At 45.8% G+C, this 20,010-nt stretch overlaps 1 protein-coding gene across 1 annotated transcript in view; it reads right to left on the bottom strand.

Moving 5' to 3' along the window:
* The window catches only part of LOC147107169 (spondin-1-like), a 567,692-nt gene that overhangs the window by 507,409 nt on the left and 40,273 nt on the right, over window positions 1-20,010 (bottom strand). Inside the window, exon 7 of the mRNA XM_086008329.1 lies at window positions 19,745-19,893. Within this exon, the coding sequence (XP_085864455.1) occupies window positions 19,745-19,893 (149 nt within the window). The remainder of the gene's footprint in view (window positions 1-19,744; window positions 19,894-20,010) is intronic.

The following is a 20,010-nucleotide window of genomic DNA, read 5'->3' as shown; positions in this document are numbered from 1 at the left end:
GTCCCAGCCAAGCCAGAGGGGTTTAGTGGGGCGGTTCTGTGTGTATTTTATACTGTGTATGCAACGCAGTGTGATTTTAGGCATCTTAATACGAGACAGGGGCCTGTTCGACGGGCCAAGTTGTATTGTTGTACTGTTTGTTTTACGCCACCAGGCATTTTACCTACTGGAGGTGGGTGTGTGTGTTAACTTCATTAAACACCATACGGTTGAGTCTGAAATGCTTGTCTGTGTCCCAATCCTGTTCACCATAATTCCTGGCGTCTAGAACTAAGTAGGAGGGGTGACTCGAACCACCAAAGCAAACAACCTATAAGAGATCATTTTGTTTATTTTCATGATGTTTGCAAATGATACAGAACTGCATCAAACATCCTTCCTGCTTGTAGAAGCAAAAAAACTGGTGGAAAATAAGTCACCGGGCAAGCAAAGTTTAATGAAGCAATTAGAATTCATGCAGAGTAGTTCATTAACTACTTCACTTTGATTTGAGATTATATTTATATCATTTCTGGAAAACAATCTAATAAGTTTGATTTAAATGACAAATTACCCCGAAGCAAAGTATTTTAAGAAAACATTAATGAGAAATTTAAAGTTATGCAAAGAAAATTCTCATAAGGAGAAATTTGCAGATCTGTGGGGAAAGAGCGGGGCGGGGGGCGGGGGGAGTGGGACTAATTGGATCGCTCTTTCCAAGAGCCGGCACAGGCACGATGGGCCGAGTGGCCTCCTGCTGTGCTGTAAGATTCCATGGCCTAGAAATTCAACACCGGCGCTGGCACCAAACGGCCGGTGTCGGATTGGCCGCCCAGTATATGTTATCAGGCGCTACGTGTAACGGGCGGCCAATCCAACACCGCCCGAGTTGAATTTCTAAGCCTATGATTCTAGTTCCAGCAGTAAAGAAAATTTATATAATAGCAAAATACTGCGGATGCTGGAAATCTGAAATAACAACAGAAAATGCTGGAAATACTCAGCAGGCCAGGCAGCATCCGTGGAGAGAGAAACAGAGTTACGTTTCAGGTCTGGGACCCTTCATCAGAACTGATGAGGGGTCCCAGACTTGAAACGTTAACTCTGTTTCTCTCTCCACGGATGCTGCCTGGCCTGCTGAGTATTTCCAGCATTTTCTGTTGTTATTAAAGAAAATTTATAGACTGCTTTATGTAACCATCCAATCCAACCAATCAAAAAGCCTGACTTTGTAAATTATGTGTGTGCCTGTTCGTGTCTGTCTGTCTGTCTGTATCTGTCTGTGTCTGTGCATGTGTGTGCGAGTGAGTGAGCGTGTGAGCGAGCATCAAAGTGAAAGATGTCATTGCTGGCAAATGGAACTCTTCCCATTTCAGGACACCCAGTGTCGGCATCAAGCGCTCCTCGGTCAAGGTATGGCACACCCAGTGGCGGAGTAAAGCTCCCTCTACTTTGTCTCCACAATGAGGAGGAGGATTCAGCATTGGCAGAAGTGTAACATGTTTCCATTTCCCACAGTCAGCCACTTTGAGTGCGATTCTGAATTAGGGCCAAACTAGGGACAGTTATGACCATTAAGAATTGGATTGAACGCCCAAAATAACTTCACACAAGACACTTGCAGCCAGCAGAAACAGAAGCAGACTGAGGTTCCAGCAGGGAAAGGTCAATGTCTATTACTCTGCACCACCCAGTACACCTTTGGTCCAGTTTCTACTCCAACTCTAACCTTGATGGCGTTGGTGAAGAACATCTCTTCATTGCTCTATATTCTGTTCCACTTCCATCGACTCCTATTAACCTTTATCCCAGCTCGGTCTGCGAGATCTTCTGCTTTCTGGACTCTAACAAGGTTGTACTTGTAATGATATCAGCAAATAGAGATGGTATTTGCCTGTTCGATTTTGATGCCTTAATAGCATGTTTGCATGTATTGATTGCTTGTGCCTGACCAGCAGAGGGCATGTGACCGAGAGAAGCAAGGCAGTTGGTTTTAGTTTCAGTTTCGTTCTAGATGCATCACAAGCATCGTGTCTCCTGTAAAGCTGTATAAAGAGTTGAACAGACTTTAGATTAAAAGTCATTCTCTTTCATAAATGTCTCATCATTGAACCCACAAAGAAATCAATACATGGTGTCAGAAGTGATTGAAAGAGAAGAGAAAAAATCTGAAGTTAAATCAGCTCTCCACAGATTAGCAAGCCAAAAGAGAACATCGTTACTTACCATTAGAGAATAGCTAACGAAGTGAAAAATGGAAGGTTTACTCCCACCGGCGACGCTTCAGTTGACAGGTAATGTGGCTGAAAATTGGAGAAGGTTCAAACAACGTGTGGGGTTGTATTTATCAGCAATCGGAGCTGACGAGAAAAGTAATAAAAGGAAATCGTCACTGTTCTTACATGTCGTGGGTGATGAAGCGCTGGAGGTGTATAATAACTTCACATTCGCTGCTAATGGAGACAAAATGAAGCTAGATAAAATAATGGAACAGTTTGAGGCCTACTGCATACCTAAACGTAACGTGACGTTTGAGAGGCACAGATTTTTCACGTGTTCAGAAAACGGGTGAGACTATTGATCAGTATGTGACTGAACTGAGAAACAGAAGCAAATCGTGTGAATTTGGGGGACTGACAGACTCGCTGATAAAAGACAGACTGGTGTGTGGTATTCCAGATAATGGTCTAAGGGAAAGACTGCTAAGAGAGCAAGATCTAGACCTGGGAAAAGCCATAGCACTGTGTAGGACTACAGAGACTGTGAAGTTGCAGGCAAAGGAGCTGTTCAGTGACAATAGCTGCAACGTGGATGCAGTGAGAAAGAACGGACACAAACTGTTTAACAAAAAGAGCGCCAATGTGAAAAAAGAGGCGTGGCCAGCGAACGAAAATGAAAGGGACAATCGAAAGTCATGTAGTCGATGCGGTACACAGCATCCACCAAGAAAGTGTCCAGCATATGGTAAAACATGCAATAGTTGCAACAAGAACAACCATTATGCCCGTTGCTGTAAGAACCAAGCGCAACAAAGCAAGGTCCATGCAGTAGATGAAAGCGACATAGAGGAGTTCTATGTAGATGTTGTGTCTGAAAACAAAAAAGAAGAAAGAGACTGGATGTTGACACTAAAAGTGAATGACATACACATTCCATTTAAATTGGATACTGGAGCACAAGTTAATGTGATATCAGAGACTGATTTTAAGAAAATTAGACCCAGACCAAAGATACCATGGAATCAAAGTGAAAGTGACAGGATACTCAGGTACTGAAATACCAGTGAAAGGAAGATGCATTGTCAAAGTGACACACAAGGACAGAGAGCACACGCTAGCATTAATCGTGGTGCCAAAGGATGTGCAAGCCATACTAGGTTTAAAAGCCTGTGAGAGACTGAACCTGGTAAAGAGAGTCCTCATTGTGGAAAGCGAAGGAGAGACAGTCTATGATGAACTGAATGTTGCGTACACACCGGGTAAGCTGAGGTATACAGCAGACACGTTGTCCAGCGCTGTTGACCCAGGAGAGCTCGCAAACACAGTGAAAAGACTGATGTACAAGGCAAAAGACAGTGGAACTGACTTCTACCAGAGCATGCTTGTATACTGCACAACGCCGCTCGAGTGTGGTATGTCACCAGCCCAACTCCTTATGGGACGTATGCTAAGGTCAAACCTACCCATCCCGGAGAACCTCCTGAAAACAAAAGAGGGGGAGAAAGTGAGGAAGTTCAAAGAACAGAAAGAAAAGCAAAAGTACTACTATGACAGAGGAACACAAAACCTACCTGAACTCCACACTGGTGACCAAGTAAGGTTGAAAGACAAAACAAACACATGGACTCAGAAGGGAACTGTCCTGAGTAAAGTTCAACCAAGATCATACACCATTCAGACAGATGAGGGTGCTGTTCTGAGAAGAAATCGTCGAGATCTTCTCATGGGACCAGCCACAGCAGGTCAAGAGACTGATACTGTTGAACAACCTGATCACACAGCTGAGAACCAATCATCTGAGGCAACAACTCAGATTCAAGGACAATCAATCAGAAAATCCTCAAGACACGTGAAGCCTCCTGAGAGACTCATTGAGCAAATTTAAGGACTATTGTTATAGAAGGAAGTAATGTTATCTTATTCTTTCTTCAAGTTCTAGTGTATTGACATATTTCATGTGAACACACAAAGCAAGGTTAAAAAACCTTGATCATGATAATGATAATGTAAGTTCATTAAGTGTTACAGTTAAAATGCAGATTAATACAAAGAAAACATGTTGTTAGTTAAAAGTAAAATACTTTTGTTTTAAGAAAAGGAGATGTAATGATATCAGCAAATAGAGATGGTATTTGCCTGTTCGATTATGATGCCTTAATAGCATGTTTGCATGTATTGATTGCTTGTGCCTGACCAGCAGAGGGCATGTGACCGAGAGAAGCAAGGCAGTGGTTTTAGTTTCAGTTTCGTTCTAGATGCATCACAAGCATCGTGTCTCCTGTAAAGCTGTATAAAGAGTTGAACAGACTTTAGATTAAAAGTCATTCTCTTTCATAAATGTCTCATCATTGAACCCACAAAGAAATCAATACAGTACTGGTATCCTTTTCATTATCGTTATGACATGGAAGCAAGTTCTGAGGCACGCACACCATCCCTTCGATCTCTCTTACTCCCAGTCATAGAATCATATAGCATAGAAGGGGGCCATTCAGACCATCGTGCTTGTACTAGCTCTTTGAAAGAGCCGCACTCCCCCGCACTTTCACCATAGCCCTGCAAATTCATATCCAATTCCTTTTTGAAATTTACTATTGTATCTGCTTCCACCACCCATTCAGGCAGCACATTCCAGACCATAACAATTGCTGCATAAAAAAAATTCTCATCTCCCTCGCTGGTTCTTTTGCTAATGATCATAAATCTGTGTCCTCTGGTTACTGACCCTCAAGCCACTGGAAAGAGTTTCTCCTTATCTACTCTATTGAAACCCTTCATAATTTTGAAAACCTCTATTAAATCTCCCTTTAACCTTCTGTGCTCTAAAGAAAACAACACCACACATCACAAGTGCGTTGGTGAATGGTGGACACCAAAGTAAAACAGAAGAACATTTTATCTCTTGCAATATTTTGGTAATAGAGGCTGACTGACTATAGAATCATAAAAATTAACGGCACAGAAGGAGGCTATTCGGCCCATTGTGTCGGTGACGGTCGAAAAAGAGCTCTCCAGCCTAATCCCACTGTCCAGCTCTTGGTCCGTAGCCCTGCAGGTTACGGCGCTTCAAGTGCATATCCAAGTACTTTTTAAATGTGATGAGGGTTTCTGCCTCTATCACCCTTTCAGGCAGTGAGTCCCAGACCCCCACCACCCTCTGGGTGAAAAAAAATTCTCCTCAAGTCCCCTCTAATCCTTCTGCCAATTACTTCAAATCTATGCCCCCTGGTTATGTGGGAACATATTTTTCTACAGAATATAACGGCTTTACGTTCTACTGCCAACTAATTTCTATTCATAAAGACCACTTTTATTCCATCGACAGGTGTCTTAACCTTATTCCATCGACAAGTGTCTTAACCTTCCCTGCTCTAAGGAGAACAACCCTAGCCTCTCCACATAACTAAAATTCCTCATCCCTGGTTCCATTCCTCCTCTGCATCCTCTCCAAGGCTTTGGCATCCTTCCTACAGTGTGGTGCCCAGAATTGAATGTAATACTCCAACTGAAGCCTAACCAATGTTTTATAAATGTTTAGCGAAACCTCCTTGCTCTTGCACTCTATTCCTCTATTAATAAAGCCCAGGTTCCCTTAAGCTTATTTAACAGCCTGCTCAGCTTGTCCTGCCACCATCAAAGATAGATGGGCTGTTCGGAACATTATATATGAGATTGAGCCAGTAGATATAACCCCGATTACCTCAAGAAGTGTGAATTTGATGATAGATGGGATGTTAGGAACACACGTTATTCACGAGACTTTTAGTTAATATAGATTTTTATAGGAAGTTAGCATATTTTTGCAAATGTTCCACTCAGGTCAATATCCGCTAAAAAAACAATCAAGGTTTGAGTTTAATGCATGAAGTAGTTTTACAAACCTATGCAATCTTTTATTTAGCCATCAACAATTTTAAACAAATGGTCTGCGTATCAGGAATCATACCCTGGAGGAATGTTCTACAGAATTTAGCAAATGGAAGAGTGGCAAAATCCAACGGCTATTACATAAGAACATAAGAAGTAGGAGCAGAAGTAGCCCATACGGCCCCTCGGGCCTGCTCCGCCATTCAATAGGATCATGGCTGATCCGATTCTAGACTCACGTCCACTTCCCTGCCCTCTCCCCGTAACCCCTAATTCCCTTGTCTGCTAGGAAACTGTCTATCTCCATTTTCAATTTATTTAATGTCGCAGCTTCCACAGCTCTCTGAGGTAGCAAATTCCATAGATTTACCACCCTCGGAGTGAAGAAGTTTCTCCTCATCTCAGTTTTGAAAGGGCAGCCCCTTATTCTAAGATTATGCACCCTAGTTCTAGTCTCACCCATCAGTGGAAACATCCTCACCGCATCCACCCGATCAAGCCCCCTCACAATCTTATATGTTTCGATAAGATCGCCTCTCATTCTTCTGAACTCCAATGAGTAGAGGCCCAACCTACTCAACCTTTCCTCATACATCAACCCCCTCATCTCCGGAATCAACCGAGTGAACCTTCTCTGAACCGCCTCGAGAGCAAGTATATCTTTTCTTAAATATGGAAACCAAAACTGCATGCAGTATTCCAGGTGTGGCCTCACCAATACCCTGTATAACTGCAGCAAGACCTCCCTGTTTTTATACTCCATCCCCCTTGCAATAAAAGCCAAGATTCCATTGGCCTTCCTGATCACCTGCTGCACCTGCATACTAACTTTTTGTGTTTCATGCACCAGGACCCCCAGATCCCTTTGTAATGTAGCACTTTGCAGTTTCTCTCCAATTAGATAATAACTTGCTCTTTGATTTTTTCTGCCAAAGTGCATAACCTCACACTTTCCAATATTATATTCCATCTGCCAAATCTCTGCCCACTCACTTAGCCTGTCTATGTCCTTTTGCAGGTTTTTTATGTCCTCCTCACTCACTGCTTTCCCTCCCATCTTTGTATCGTCGGCAAACTTGGATACGTTGCACTCGGTCCCTTCCTCCAAATCGTTAATACAGGTTGTAAAGAGTTGGGGTCCCAGCACTGACCCTTGCGGAACACCACTAGTTACTGATTGCCATCCTGAGAATGAGCCATTTATCCCAACTCTTTGTTTTCTGTTAGATAGCCAATCTTCCACCCATGCCAGTATATGACCCCCAATCCAGTGATTTTTTATCTTGATCAGTAATCTTTTGTGTGGAACCTTGTCAAATGCCTTTTGGAAGTCCAGATACACTACATCCACTGGTTCCCTTTTATCCACCCTGTATGTTACGTCCTCAAAGAATTCGAGCAAATTTGTCAAACATGACTTCCCCTTCATAAAACCATGCTGACTCTGTCCTATTAAATTATGTTTATCCAAATGCTCTGTTACTGTTTCCTTAATAATGGACTCCAACATTTTGCCAACCACAGATGTTAGGCTAACTGGTCTATAGTTTCCAGCTTTTTGTCTACTTCCCTTCTTAAATAAGGGTGTTACATTAGCAGTTTTCCAATCTGCCGGGACCTTTCCTGAGTCCAGGGAGTTTTGGAAAATAATCACTAATGCATCCAAAATCCCTACCGCCACTTCTCTCAAGACCCTAGGATATAGGCCATCAGGTCCGGGGGATTTATCTGCCTTAAGTCCCATTATTTTACCGAGTACCATCTCCTTAGTGATTTTAATCATGTTTAGCTCCTCCCCCCCCCCCCCCATTGCCCCTTGTTTGTCCAGTGTTGGGATATTTTTAGTGTTCTCTACTGTAAAGACTGATACAAAATATTTGTTCAGCGTTTTTGCCATCTCCATATTCCCCACCATTAGTTTCCCGGTCTCATCTTCTAAGGGACCAACGTTCACTTTAGCCACCCTTTTTCTTTTTATATAGCTGTAGAAACTCTTGCTATCTGTTTTTATATTTTTTGCTAGTTTACTTTCATAATCTATCTTCCCTTTTTTAATTAATCTTTTAGTTATTGTTTGCTGGCTTTTAAATGCTTCCCAATCTTCTATCCTCCCACTAGATTTGGCTACTTTATATGCCCTTATTTTCAGTCGGATACTATCCTTTATTACTTTACTAAGCCACGGATGGCTGTCTTTTCTTTTACTCACCTTTTTCCTCAGTGGAATATATTTATCTTGAAAGATGTGAAATATCTCCTTGAATGTAGACCACTGCTCTTGTACCATCTTACACTTTAATCTGTTTTCCCAGTCCACTTTAGTCAATTCTACTCTCATACCTCCATAGTCTCCTTTATTTAAGCTCAGTACGCTGGTTTGAGATCCAACTCTCTCACCCTCAAACTGAATTTGGAATTCAACTATATTATGGTCACTCATTCCAAGGAGATCCTTTACTAGGACATTTTTTATGAATCCTGTCTCATTACACAGGACCAGATCTAAGATTGCCTGCCCCCTGGTTGGTTCAGTTACATACTGCTCAAGGAACCCATCCCTAATACACTCTATGAACTCTTCCTCAAGGTTGCCATGCCCAATTTGATTAGTCCAGTCAATATGAAAGTTAAAATCCCCCATGATTATAGCTGTTCACTTATTAGAAGCCCCAACTATTTCCTGATTTATGCTCCGACCAACAGAGTTGCAACTGTTAGGAGGCCTATAGACTACGCCCACTAGTGACTTTTTCCCCTTATTATTCCTTATTTCCACCCAAACTGTTTCACAATCCTGATCCTTTGACCCAATATCATTTCTGACTATTGCAGTGATTCCATCCTTGACTAACGTAGCAACCCCACCTCCCTTTCCTTCCTGTCTGTCCTTCCTAATTGTCAAATACCCTTGTATGTTTAGTTCCCAGTCATGATCATCTTGCAGCCATGTTTCCGTAATGGCCACCAGATCATACCCATGTGTAGTTATTTGTACCGTCAACTCGTCTATTTTGTTACGAATGCTGCGTGCATTCAGATAAAGCACTTTCAAATATGTTTTCTGACAATTTATTCCTGCTTTTACCCCTTTTACTACTTTACCTTTATCATTATACATTCTGTCCCTTCCTGACATGCTCTGGTTTTTAATTCCCCCACTGCTACCTTGCTCTATTGCCTTCTCCGCTGTCATTTTTATTTTTCGCTCTCTTAAAACCTCCCCCCCACTAATTAGTTTAAAGCCCTAGTTACTCGATTCACCAAGATTCTAGTCCCAGCACTGGCCGAGTGAAGTCCGTCCCAACGGAACAACTCTCTCCTGTCCCAGTACTGATGCCAGGGTCCCAAGAAGCAAAACCCATTTCTCCCACACCAGTCTTTGAGCCACGCATTTAACTCTCTAATTTTATTTACCCTAGCCAAATTTGCATGTGGCTCAGGTAGTAATAGGAGCAGGAGTCGGCCATATGGCCCCTCAAGCCTGCTCCGCCATTCAATGAGATCATGGCTGATCTTCGACCTCAACTCTACTTTCCCGCCCGACCCCCATATCCCTTGATTCCCCTAAAGTCCAAAAATCTATCGATCTCAGCCTTGAATATACTCAACGACTGAGCCTCCACAGCCCTTTGCGGTAGAGAATTCCAAAGATTCACCACCCTCTGAATGAAGAAATTCCTCCTCATCTCAGTCTGAAATTGCCGACCCCTTATCCTGAAACTATGACCCCTGGGGGTCGATTTTCCCGAAGCTGTCGGGAAGAAGGCGGGACTACAACTTTCGGGTTTTAGACCCGCCTACATCGACGTCCGGCCAATCCGCGCGATTTTCCCTTGATTGACCTTGTTGAGCCAGCCCAGCGGGCTCAGCAGGCCAATTAAGGGCCACCCGGCAACAGGTGACGTCACAGACTGCAATTTCATCTGTCAAGAGTTCTTTGACAGATGAAATATCAGTGTTTCACAGCTGTTTGAAGCTGTGAAACACTGACAGTCTGAGTTCTACCATGAGTCCTTCTGCACAGACTTAGTTAGAACTCTCAGCAGCACTCAAAGCTGAAGGCTGTCACTTTTCACAGATCGCAGCCGTTCAGCTTTAAGTGCCGGCTGAGTGATGGGCTCCCGACGGCTACAGGAAGAAAGGCTGTTAAGATAAGTACAGGTAAGTAAAAGTACTTTACACACTTTAGGCACACCAAACACACTTACCTTTGCACTCATGCACCCATCACTCACCTGAACACCGACATCGCGACCCCTCCAAGTCCTTCAACCCGACGGCCCGCCTGCTCTAACCTGGCGTGGTTTGGAGCCATCGGGAATCCCACACGAAACCCCTCAAAATAGGGATTAGGCTAAAAACTGCCTGTTAACTATCTGTTAACAGGCAGTTAATTGGCACTAATCCCTTCCCGCCTGGGGTCGGCGGGTCCCAGTGCGGGGCGGGTACCCGCCACCTCTGAAACTTGCGTGGAGCGGGGTTTTGGGCGGGATGGTGTCGGGACCCCCGAATTCGGAATTTTCCCCCCCACACGCCGGAAACCCCACCTGACGGCTCCAGGAAAATCGACCCCCTAGTCTCTCCAGCCAGGGGAAACAGCCTCTCAGCATCTCCCCTGTCAAACCCTCTAAGAATTTTATACATTTCAATGACATTAACTTTTATCTAAAAAAAATGATTCTTTCTAATCTTAAATATTGAATCATCTGCTCTTTGTAAAACAAAAGTTACCATGACTGCCACTTTGAGTTAGCCTGTAAAATTCAGACTTCTTGAAATAATCGGGATTATATCTACTGGCTCAGTCTCATATTAACCAATTTCCATTAATTGTCGGTCCTCTCAGTTCAGGCGCTCGCTGGTCACACCGAAAACAGGCCCAAACTAATTTCTAGGCCTACATGTCTAAAGTTGAGGGAATGTCATCACTCACGGGTGTGATGCCAGTTGATAAATTCCCCACTGAGGGAGCCGCACCGAGTTCAGACATTTCCTAGCATACTGGGCTCTCCAAATTCAAACAGAAAGACAGGACATCATTGACAGGAATTGAGCCGACTGTTTCAACTCCTGGTCTCATGCTGCCCGTGCTGTGGTTGGCTAGCAGTTGAAGATCTCTGCGTTCCTCCAATTCTGGCCTCTTGCCTATCCCTTACTTCCTTTACCCCACCAATAGCGGCCGTGCCTTTAGCCACCTAGGCCCTAATGCCTGGAATTCCTTCCCTAAACCTCTTCGCCTCTCTCTCCGCCTTCTGCTGCCTAGGTCCTAAGCTCTGGAATTCCCTCCCTAAACCTCTCCGCCTCTCTACCTCTCTTTCCTCCTTTAAGACGCTCCTTAAAACCGACCTCTTTGACCAAGCTTTTGGTCACATGTCCAAATATCTCTTTATGTGGCTCAGGGTCAAATTTTGTTTGATAATCGCTCCTGTGAAGCACCCTGGGATGTTTTACTATGTTAAAGGTGCTATATAAATGTAATTTGTGGTTGTTGAAGAGACAAGGGTAGCAGACCAGCGCTGAACCATAGTTCCGTTAGTTGGGTCTGATATAAACCCAGCTTAGGTATGTAAAGTAGCCTGGGAGACTGCAAAACGGCTGGAGAGTCCAAGAGCACAGAATGGGTCAGGGGCCCTATAGTAAAGAATAGAAAAGACTTTCATTTATATAGCGCCTTTCATGACCCCAGGATGTTCCAAAGCGTTTTACAGCCAATGAAGTACTTTTTGGAAGTGTAGTCACTGTTGTAATGTAGGAAACACGGCAGCTAATTGCGCAAAGCAAGCTCCCACAAACCAGCAATGTGATAATGACCAGATCATCTGTTTTTAGTGATGTTGGTTGAGGGATAAATATTGGCCCCAGGACACCGGGGAGAACTCCCCCTGCTCTTCTTCAAAATAGTGGCCATGGGATCTTTCACATCCACCTGAGAGAGCAGACGGGGCTTCGGTTTAACGTCTCATCCGAAAGACGGCACCTCCGACAGTGCAGCACTCCCTCAGTACTGCACTGGGAGTGTCAGACTAGCTTTTTGTGCTCAAGTCCCTGGAGTGAGACTATGAACCCGCAACCTTCTGACTCAGAGGCGCGGGTGCTACCCACTGAGCCACAGCTGACACTGATATAAAAGAATCACAGGCCTTTACACACGGCACTCTGTTTACATGTGACTGAAGTCCAGGCCCATTCAATCACTCTTGTGGGGCTTGCAAGTTCAAAGAGCGAGGTCCTTGCAAAAACTAAAACAAAACAGCAAGTCTGTTGTTTTAGTTCAACAAGTTCCGACTTCACTCGATTCCCAAGCAAGAACACCCTTGCGTTGCTGTGGCCCAATTTAATCAAGTGTAGGGGGATTAGCCGGGATTTCAGAGTAGAGTCATCCTTAGTCCTAAAGACTCCAACTGCAAAACTATTCAGATTGTAGATGTTGACTTTCAATATCCCCAGGATTTCAATTCATTGCACAGTAAATAAATCCCAGAAAGTCTGCCAGAAAGTCTTCATTAGTACTGAAGATCTATTTTTAATTTCTTACAAAGCCGCTGGATAAATGGGTTACTCGAGTTCCTTCAGGTTTTAAATAGCTGGACGAAATAAACAAAGAGATAAATAATCAACCCATCTCCTGTTGCCTCGCACCATCATCCCTTCTGTCATTTAATCTCTCCTGCCTTCCACCCTATCACAGACCTTCCCCTTTGTTCTTTCCTCCCCTTCTCCCCCTTTCCCTTGCTTAAAACCCATTATATCTCTAACTATCTTCCAGTTCTGACACAAGGTTACCGAGCTGAAACGCTGACTCTGTTTCTCTCTCCACAGATGCTCCCTTACCGGCTGAGTGTTTCCAGAATTTTCTGTTTTTATTTCAGATTTCCAACATCTGCAGTATTTTGCTTTAGGAATAACCAATCCATGCTGTGCTCCACACAATCAACCAGTGTTCCCTGTTACTTTACACAGCTTCGAATGCTTCGAATGCTTAAAAGCTCAGAGGGGGAAAAGTTTGGTTGCTTTGCGCCTCCCGTTAATGGGATGCAAAGCAACTGGCGCCCGGGCGCGGCGATGTTTGCGCCACTCACAAAATTGACCAGACATTTTGCGGTGACGCACTACCACCACGGTCTCCTGCGCCCGCAGAGCGTGATGTCAGTCAAGCTTCCAACGCCCCGGTAGCGCCCCGGACCAGGTATTGAGTGGCGCCCCCTGACTTTCCACCTGCCGCTAGCAATGACAGGTTGAGGGGAGCGTTTTGCAGTCGGGAAGGGACGGCGGGGAGCGCTATTTAAAGGCGACCGCTTCCTGCCTTTTTTTGTCGGTGACATTTTTGCACCACGCATTCTGAGAGAGAGAGAGAGAAACTTCTGGAGAGATTCAACGCTGTATGAAGGAGTTTTGGGTGCTGAGCAGCACTTTGCAGGTTCATTTTGATTTGACCTTCCTTGCATCGATTTAGAAGAGACTGTGGGGGCTGCACTCTGAGCTTTTTCCCTGGGCCTCTCCATTGTTCTTTCCAGCAAATTTGACGTACAGGTCTCTCCAGGCCAAGATTCAAGGCTGCAATGAGCAGGGTGTGGATGGAGAGCAAGATCGACCCTCCCCTTTAAGAACTGGCTGGCGCCAGTGTGTCTATGTTCCATTGCTGACTGGCATCACATGAGCTTCGCCAGCGCTCTGAGGTAGCGCCTCGCTCCTCAGCGTTAACGCCTTAAGAGAGGTGTGTAGCGCCTGATTTAGCGCTCCAATCACCTCCAGGGGCGATAGAAGCCAAGTTTGCAGTCAGAGGCGATACTTAGCGCCAGTTGCTAAACTTTGAACCCGGCCGGTAATTGCACCCCAGAATCTCTTTGGGTTGACTGAGAAGGAACTTGCGTTTATATCGCACCTTTCACATCCTCTGGACATCCCAAAGTGCTTCACAGTCAATGAGAATCATTGACTCTCAGGTTCATAGAATGATACAGCACAGGAGACCATTCGGCCCATCATGCCTGTGCTGGCTGTTTGAGAGGGCTCTCCAATTAATCCCACTCCCCTTGCTCTTTCGCCATATCCCTGCAAATGTTTCCCCTTATTACTGAATCTAATTCCACCCTTTCAGGCAGTCCATTCCATTTTTGTCAGAAACAGCCACATAACTACTGTAGCAACAAGAGCAGGTCAGAGGCTGGGTATTCTGTGGCGAGTGTCTCACCTCCTGACTCCTCAAAGCCTTTCCACCATCTACAAGGCACAAGTCAGGAGTGTGATGGAATACTCTCCACTTGCCTGGATGAGTGCAGCTCCAACAACACTCAAGAAGCTCGACACCATCCAGGACAAAGCAGCCCGCTTGATTGGTACCAAATCCACCACCTTAAACATCCACTCCACCCACCACCGGAGTACCGTGGCTGCAGTGTGTACCATCTACAAGATGCACTGCAGCAACTGGCCAAGGCTTCTTCAGCAGCACCTCCCAAACCCGCGACCTCGTCCACCTAGAAGGGCAAGGGCCGAAGGCGCATGGGAACACCACCACCTCCAAGTTCCCGTCCAAGTCACACACCATCCTGACTTGGAAATATATCACCGATCCTTCATTGTCGCTGGGTCATAATCCTGGAACTCCCTCCCTAACAGCACTGTGGGAGCACCTTCACCACACGGACTGCAGCGGTACAAGGCAGCGGCTCACCACCACCTTCTCAAGGACAACCAGGGAAGGCAAATAAATGCTGGCCTTGCCAGCGACACCCACATCCCATGAACGAATGATATAAAAAAAAAAATAGGTATCAACTTAGATCGAAAATCTGTGTAGATTTTTGAATCAACATCAGTATACCTGTGACTCGGTTTACATGAAGTTGTTTTTTAAGCAACTTGAGAAAAGTTATTCAGAATTTTCCATTCCGCTGTGGGAGTACAAGAGAGATTCCAAGGCCTGGAAATGACTACTGGCGATGTCTGTTTTGTTGCTTTGTCTGTTCGCTGCTGTAATGGAAACAATGGCCCTGAAATAGCGGTCGGAGGCGTAACTCTGGAGTACGCCTCTGACCCACAAAAGAATCATGAACCTACCTGCTGGCGGCGAGGCTGCGAGGCGGAGGGCCGTGTAACGGACCAGGGACCCCAGGCCGTGTGGAAGCCTACCTGGGATCAGGTGGGCCTGGTCCTCCAATCAAAAGCAGAATTCCATTTTAATCATTTCCGAAGGGAATCCCGTAATGAGATGTAACGGAATCCCGAACTATCATCTAATTACAATTTACAGCATTGGAATTTTATTCATAATTACCTTCATTCCACCAACCTCACTAAACAATAATTTTAGACATCATTAAGACTGTAATCCGGGCCAATATTTGCATAAACTCATTTCATACAGTGTATGTGCATAATGTACGATATAAAAATGTTTAATTAATGGTTTAGATATCCCCTTACGCTGATGTAAACAGGCCCTGCACCTGTTTACCTGCACAATTGCTGGTCAGTCGATGGGCAAATAGCCAAACTCTACTTTTTCGTGACCCCTGCAGATGGACTGTCAACACGCAAGTTGACAGGTCGTAGGTTCGCGCACGGGCTCCGAACTTGTGGTGGATTTCAAATGGAATACGATGGCGTACTCCGAGAATACGCCATCATACACACCGCAATTTAAGGGCCAATAATCTCGCTACACTCAGAAAAAAGACAAGGGAACATGGTACAATGTCATAAGAACATAAGAAATGAGAACAGTCGTAGGCCATACGGCCCCTCGAGCCTGAGCCTCATCAAGCGTGCATCTGTTAAAATTTGTCAAGGGCGGATTTCTAGGCTCTGGTCTTTTAACCATAGAATCATAGATGTTTACAGCACAGAAGGAGGCCATTCAGCCCATCATGTCTGTGTCAGCCGACAAAGAGCTAACCAGCCTAATCGCACTTTCCAGCTCTTGGTCCATAGCCTTTTAAATTACGGCACTTTAAGTGCATATCCAAGTGTGATGAGGATTTCTGCCTCTACCACCCTTTCAGGCAGTGAGTTCCAGACCCCCACCACCCTCTGGGGGAAAAAAGTTCTCAACTCCCCTCTAATCCTTCTACCAATTACTTTAAATCTATGCCCCCTGGTTATTGACCTCTCTGCTAAGGGAAACAGATCCTTCCTATCCACTCTATCTGGGCCCCTCATAATTTTATATACCTCAATTAAATCTCCCCTCAGCCTCCTCTGTTCCAAAGAACTAGCCTATCTAATCTTTCGCCATAGCTAATATTCTCCAGTTTTGGCAACCTCTTCGTAAATCTCCTCTGCACCCTCTCAAGTGCAATCACATCTTTTCTGTAATGTGGTGACCAGAACTGTACGCAGTATTCTAGCTGTGGCCTAACTAGTGTTTTATACAGTTCAAGCACAACCTCCCTGCTGTTGTATTCTACGCCTCGGCTAATAAAGGAAAGTATCCCGTATGCCTTCTTAACCACCTTATCTACCTGTCCTGCTACCTTCAGGGATCTGTGGACATGCACTCCATGGAGGAGGATCAATGAATACAGGTAGACTGTCCTTTATCCGAAAACCTCGGGACCAGCCGTGTTTCGGTTTTCGGAAAATTTCGGATTTCGGAAGGTATTTTATAAGACTGGGAAATTTGTCGGGGATGGGTCAGCGGGGGTCCACGGGGGGGGGGTCGTCGGGGTCGGCGGTGGGGGTCGGCAGGGGGGTCAGCGGGGGTCGGGGTCGGCGGGGGTCCGCGGGGGGGTCGGCAGGAGTCGGGGTCGGCGGGGGTCCGCGGGGGGGTCGGCGGGAGTCGGGGTCGGCGGGGAGGGCGGCGGGGGTCCGCGGGGGTCGGGGTCGGCGGGGGGGGTCCGCGAGGGGGTCCGTGGGGGGTTGTCGCAGGGGGTCGGGGTCGTGCGCACGACTTACGCTGAACGAAAAAACCTTCGGTTTTTAGAGGGTTTCGGTTTTCGGAAGTTCGGATAAAAGGTAGTCTACCTGTATTCCCATCCTCAATGATGTTGGAGCCCAGCATGCGAGTGCAAATGACAAGGCTGAAGTGTTTGCAACCATCTTCAGCCAGAAGTGCAGAGTGGATGATCCATATTGGCCTCCTCCTGAGGTTCCCACCACCACAGAAGCCAGTCTTCAGCCAATTCGATTCACGCCACGTGATATCAAGAAAAGGCTCAGCGCACTGGATACAGCAAAGGCTATTGGCCCTGACAACATCCCAGGTGTCGTCGACGGTGCTATCAAGCGGCACTTATTCACCATTAGCCTGCTCACCGATGCTCAGTTTGGGTTCCGCCAGAACCACTCGGCCCCCGACCTCATTGCAGCCTTGGTCCAAAAATGGACAAAAGAGCTGAAGTCTAGAGGTGAGGTGAGAGTGACTGCCCTTGACATCAAGGCAGCATTTGACCGAGTGTGGCATCAAGGAGCCCTAGTAAAACTGATGTCAATGGGAATCAGGGGGGAAGCTCTCCACTGGCTGGAGTCATACCTAGCACAAAGGAAGATGGTTGTGGTGATTGAAGATCAATCAGCTGAGCCCCAGGATATCACTCCAGGAGTTCCACAGGGCAGTGTCCTAGGCCCAACCATCTTCAGCTGATTTATCAATGACCTTTCCCCATCGTAACATCAGAAGTGGAGATAGTTGTTGATGACTGCACAGTGTTCAGTTCCATTCGCAACTCCTCAGATAATGAAGCAGTCCATGCCCGAATGCAGCAAGACCTGGATGACATTCAGGCTTGGGCTGATAAGTGGCAAGTAATATTCGCACCACAGAAGTGTCAGGCAATGACCATCTCCAACATTCAATGGTATTACCATCACTGAATCTCCCAACATCAACATCCTGGGGGTCAGCATTGACCAGAAACTTAACTGGACCAGCCACATAACTACTGTGGCAGCAAGAGCGTGTCAGAGGCTGGGTATTTTGCAACAGGTGTCTCACTACCCGACCCCCCAAAGCCTTTCCACCATCTACAAGGCACAAGTAAGGAGTGTGATGGAATATTCTCCACTTGCCTGGATGAGTGCAGCTACAACAACGCTCAAGAAGCTCAACACCATCCAGGACAAAGCAGCCCGCTTGATTGGCACCCCATCCACCACCTTAAACATTCACTCCCTCCACCACCGGCGTACCGTGGCTGCAGTGTGTACCATCTACAAGATGCACTGCAGCAACTCGCCAAGGCTTCTTCGGCAGCACCTCCCAAACCCACGACCTCTACCACCTAGAACGACAAGGGCAGCAGACGCATGGGAACACCACCACCTCCAAGTTCCCCTCCAAGTCACACACCATCCCGACTTGGAAATATATCGGCCGTTCCTTCATCGTTGCTGGGTCAAAATCCTGGAGCTCCCTCCCTAACAGCACTGTGGGAGCACCTTCACCACACGGACTGCAGCGGTTCAAGAAGGAGGCTCACCACCACCTTCTCGAGGGCAACTAGGGATGGGCAATAAATGCTGGCCTTGCCAGCAACGCCCACATCCCAGGAATGAATAAATAAAAAGGTCCCTCTGTGTTAAGTGTTCTATGTAGTGGTGTGTTGCTGTAAGACAACTAGTGATGGTAGGAAATGTTACCTTTCCAATTGTGCTCAGAATTCAATCAGTTTTGCTGCTGGCTCTACCATCTCTCCATTCCTGCATTTCATTAAAACTCCGGAGATTGAACATTTCAGTGTTCTCTTTCCAAAATAACTCGAATTAATATATACTGCTGCCCTCCCACCACCACCACCACCAGGACTGAATGGTGAGAGTTGAATGATATGATTATTATCTCCATACAAACAGAGGTAAAATTACATTTTCATCTTTAAGTTCATGTTTCTAACTCACACAGCTGGAATGATAAGTGTTCTGCCTTATAATTGCAGGAGTTTCGTTTTGTTGCCGCCAGTAGGTGGCAGTAAATGGAAATGGCCAGTAGGGTCACTCAACAGGAAGTAGTATAGTGATAGCAAACAAAGAGGTCACACCAGCATGGAGCGTGCTGCAAGTTAATCTGCTGTAATCTTACATTGTTACGCCTTCGAAAGCATTGCCTGTGAGTTGAATGGTTTCATTACATATTCATGTTTAGATGTTAGTTATATCTCCTGTATGTAACAAGGTGCATTTCTTTCTTTTTTCTTTCTCAGTTTTACTCCAACCCAATGCAACTGATTTGTATTGTTTCATTGACCTCATGCAAGTGTGGCATTATTAAACACCGGAGCTTGGACGCTACATCCTGACTCCCATGTCGTTATTGAAAGGAGTTTGGCTGGCTGTCTAACTGTGTACAGACACATACACGTAGGGAGGACAGTACAATAAGCCTTCAGGCTCTGCCACTCGCTATGTCCAATAAACACTCAAGTTCTTGGTGCGGTCATGTAAAGGCTGCTTTTACTTCAGAACCTCTCGACATCTCTCTAGATACAACAAAAGCACATGAGCAGACCCTGGGGGGGTGCAGTAGCGCCACGACTTGCCTGCTCCCAGCAGGGAGGCCCTCTAGTGTTCCGTTATGCAACGTGCAAGTACGATGCGGCTCACGATGGAAACTGCCGAGTGGGCGTCGTAGTAAAATCAGCTGCTCAGCTGGGCGCGGCTGCATCTGCCAGCTGAGCAATCCAGGTGGACATGTGGTTCGGCTCTCCCACCACGCCGTAATCCCTGCCCCGTTTCTGGCTTACCTTCTGCCGGATTTCTTCTTCCATCTTCACTGGGGAGCCCCACTCGGCGACCTGTTTTACTCCATCGCTGGCATATCCTCCGTACTCCCATAGCCTGTAAGACTTGGAGTGAGATGCTCCGATGATGGCAGACCAGTGAGTTGCAAATTCTTTTGGTGCAAAAAAAACAAAAAAGAGAGGAAAGAATATATTCAACCTTTCAACAGCGTTGTTATTGAACATTTCCGCACACTAGCTTTAAGCTCCCGCACTTTTACGGATGCTGC

This window comes from Somniosus microcephalus, chromosome 15 (genome assembly GCF_052327205.1).
Source record: "Somniosus microcephalus isolate GS21.2 chromosome 15, FLI_Smic_1.0, whole genome shotgun sequence".
In the NCBI taxonomy this organism is placed as follows: domain Eukaryota; kingdom Metazoa; phylum Chordata; class Chondrichthyes; order Squaliformes; family Somniosidae; genus Somniosus; species Somniosus microcephalus.
The sequence above is the reverse complement of the archived record's forward strand: the minus strand, read 5'-3'. Positions and strand labels throughout refer to the sequence as shown.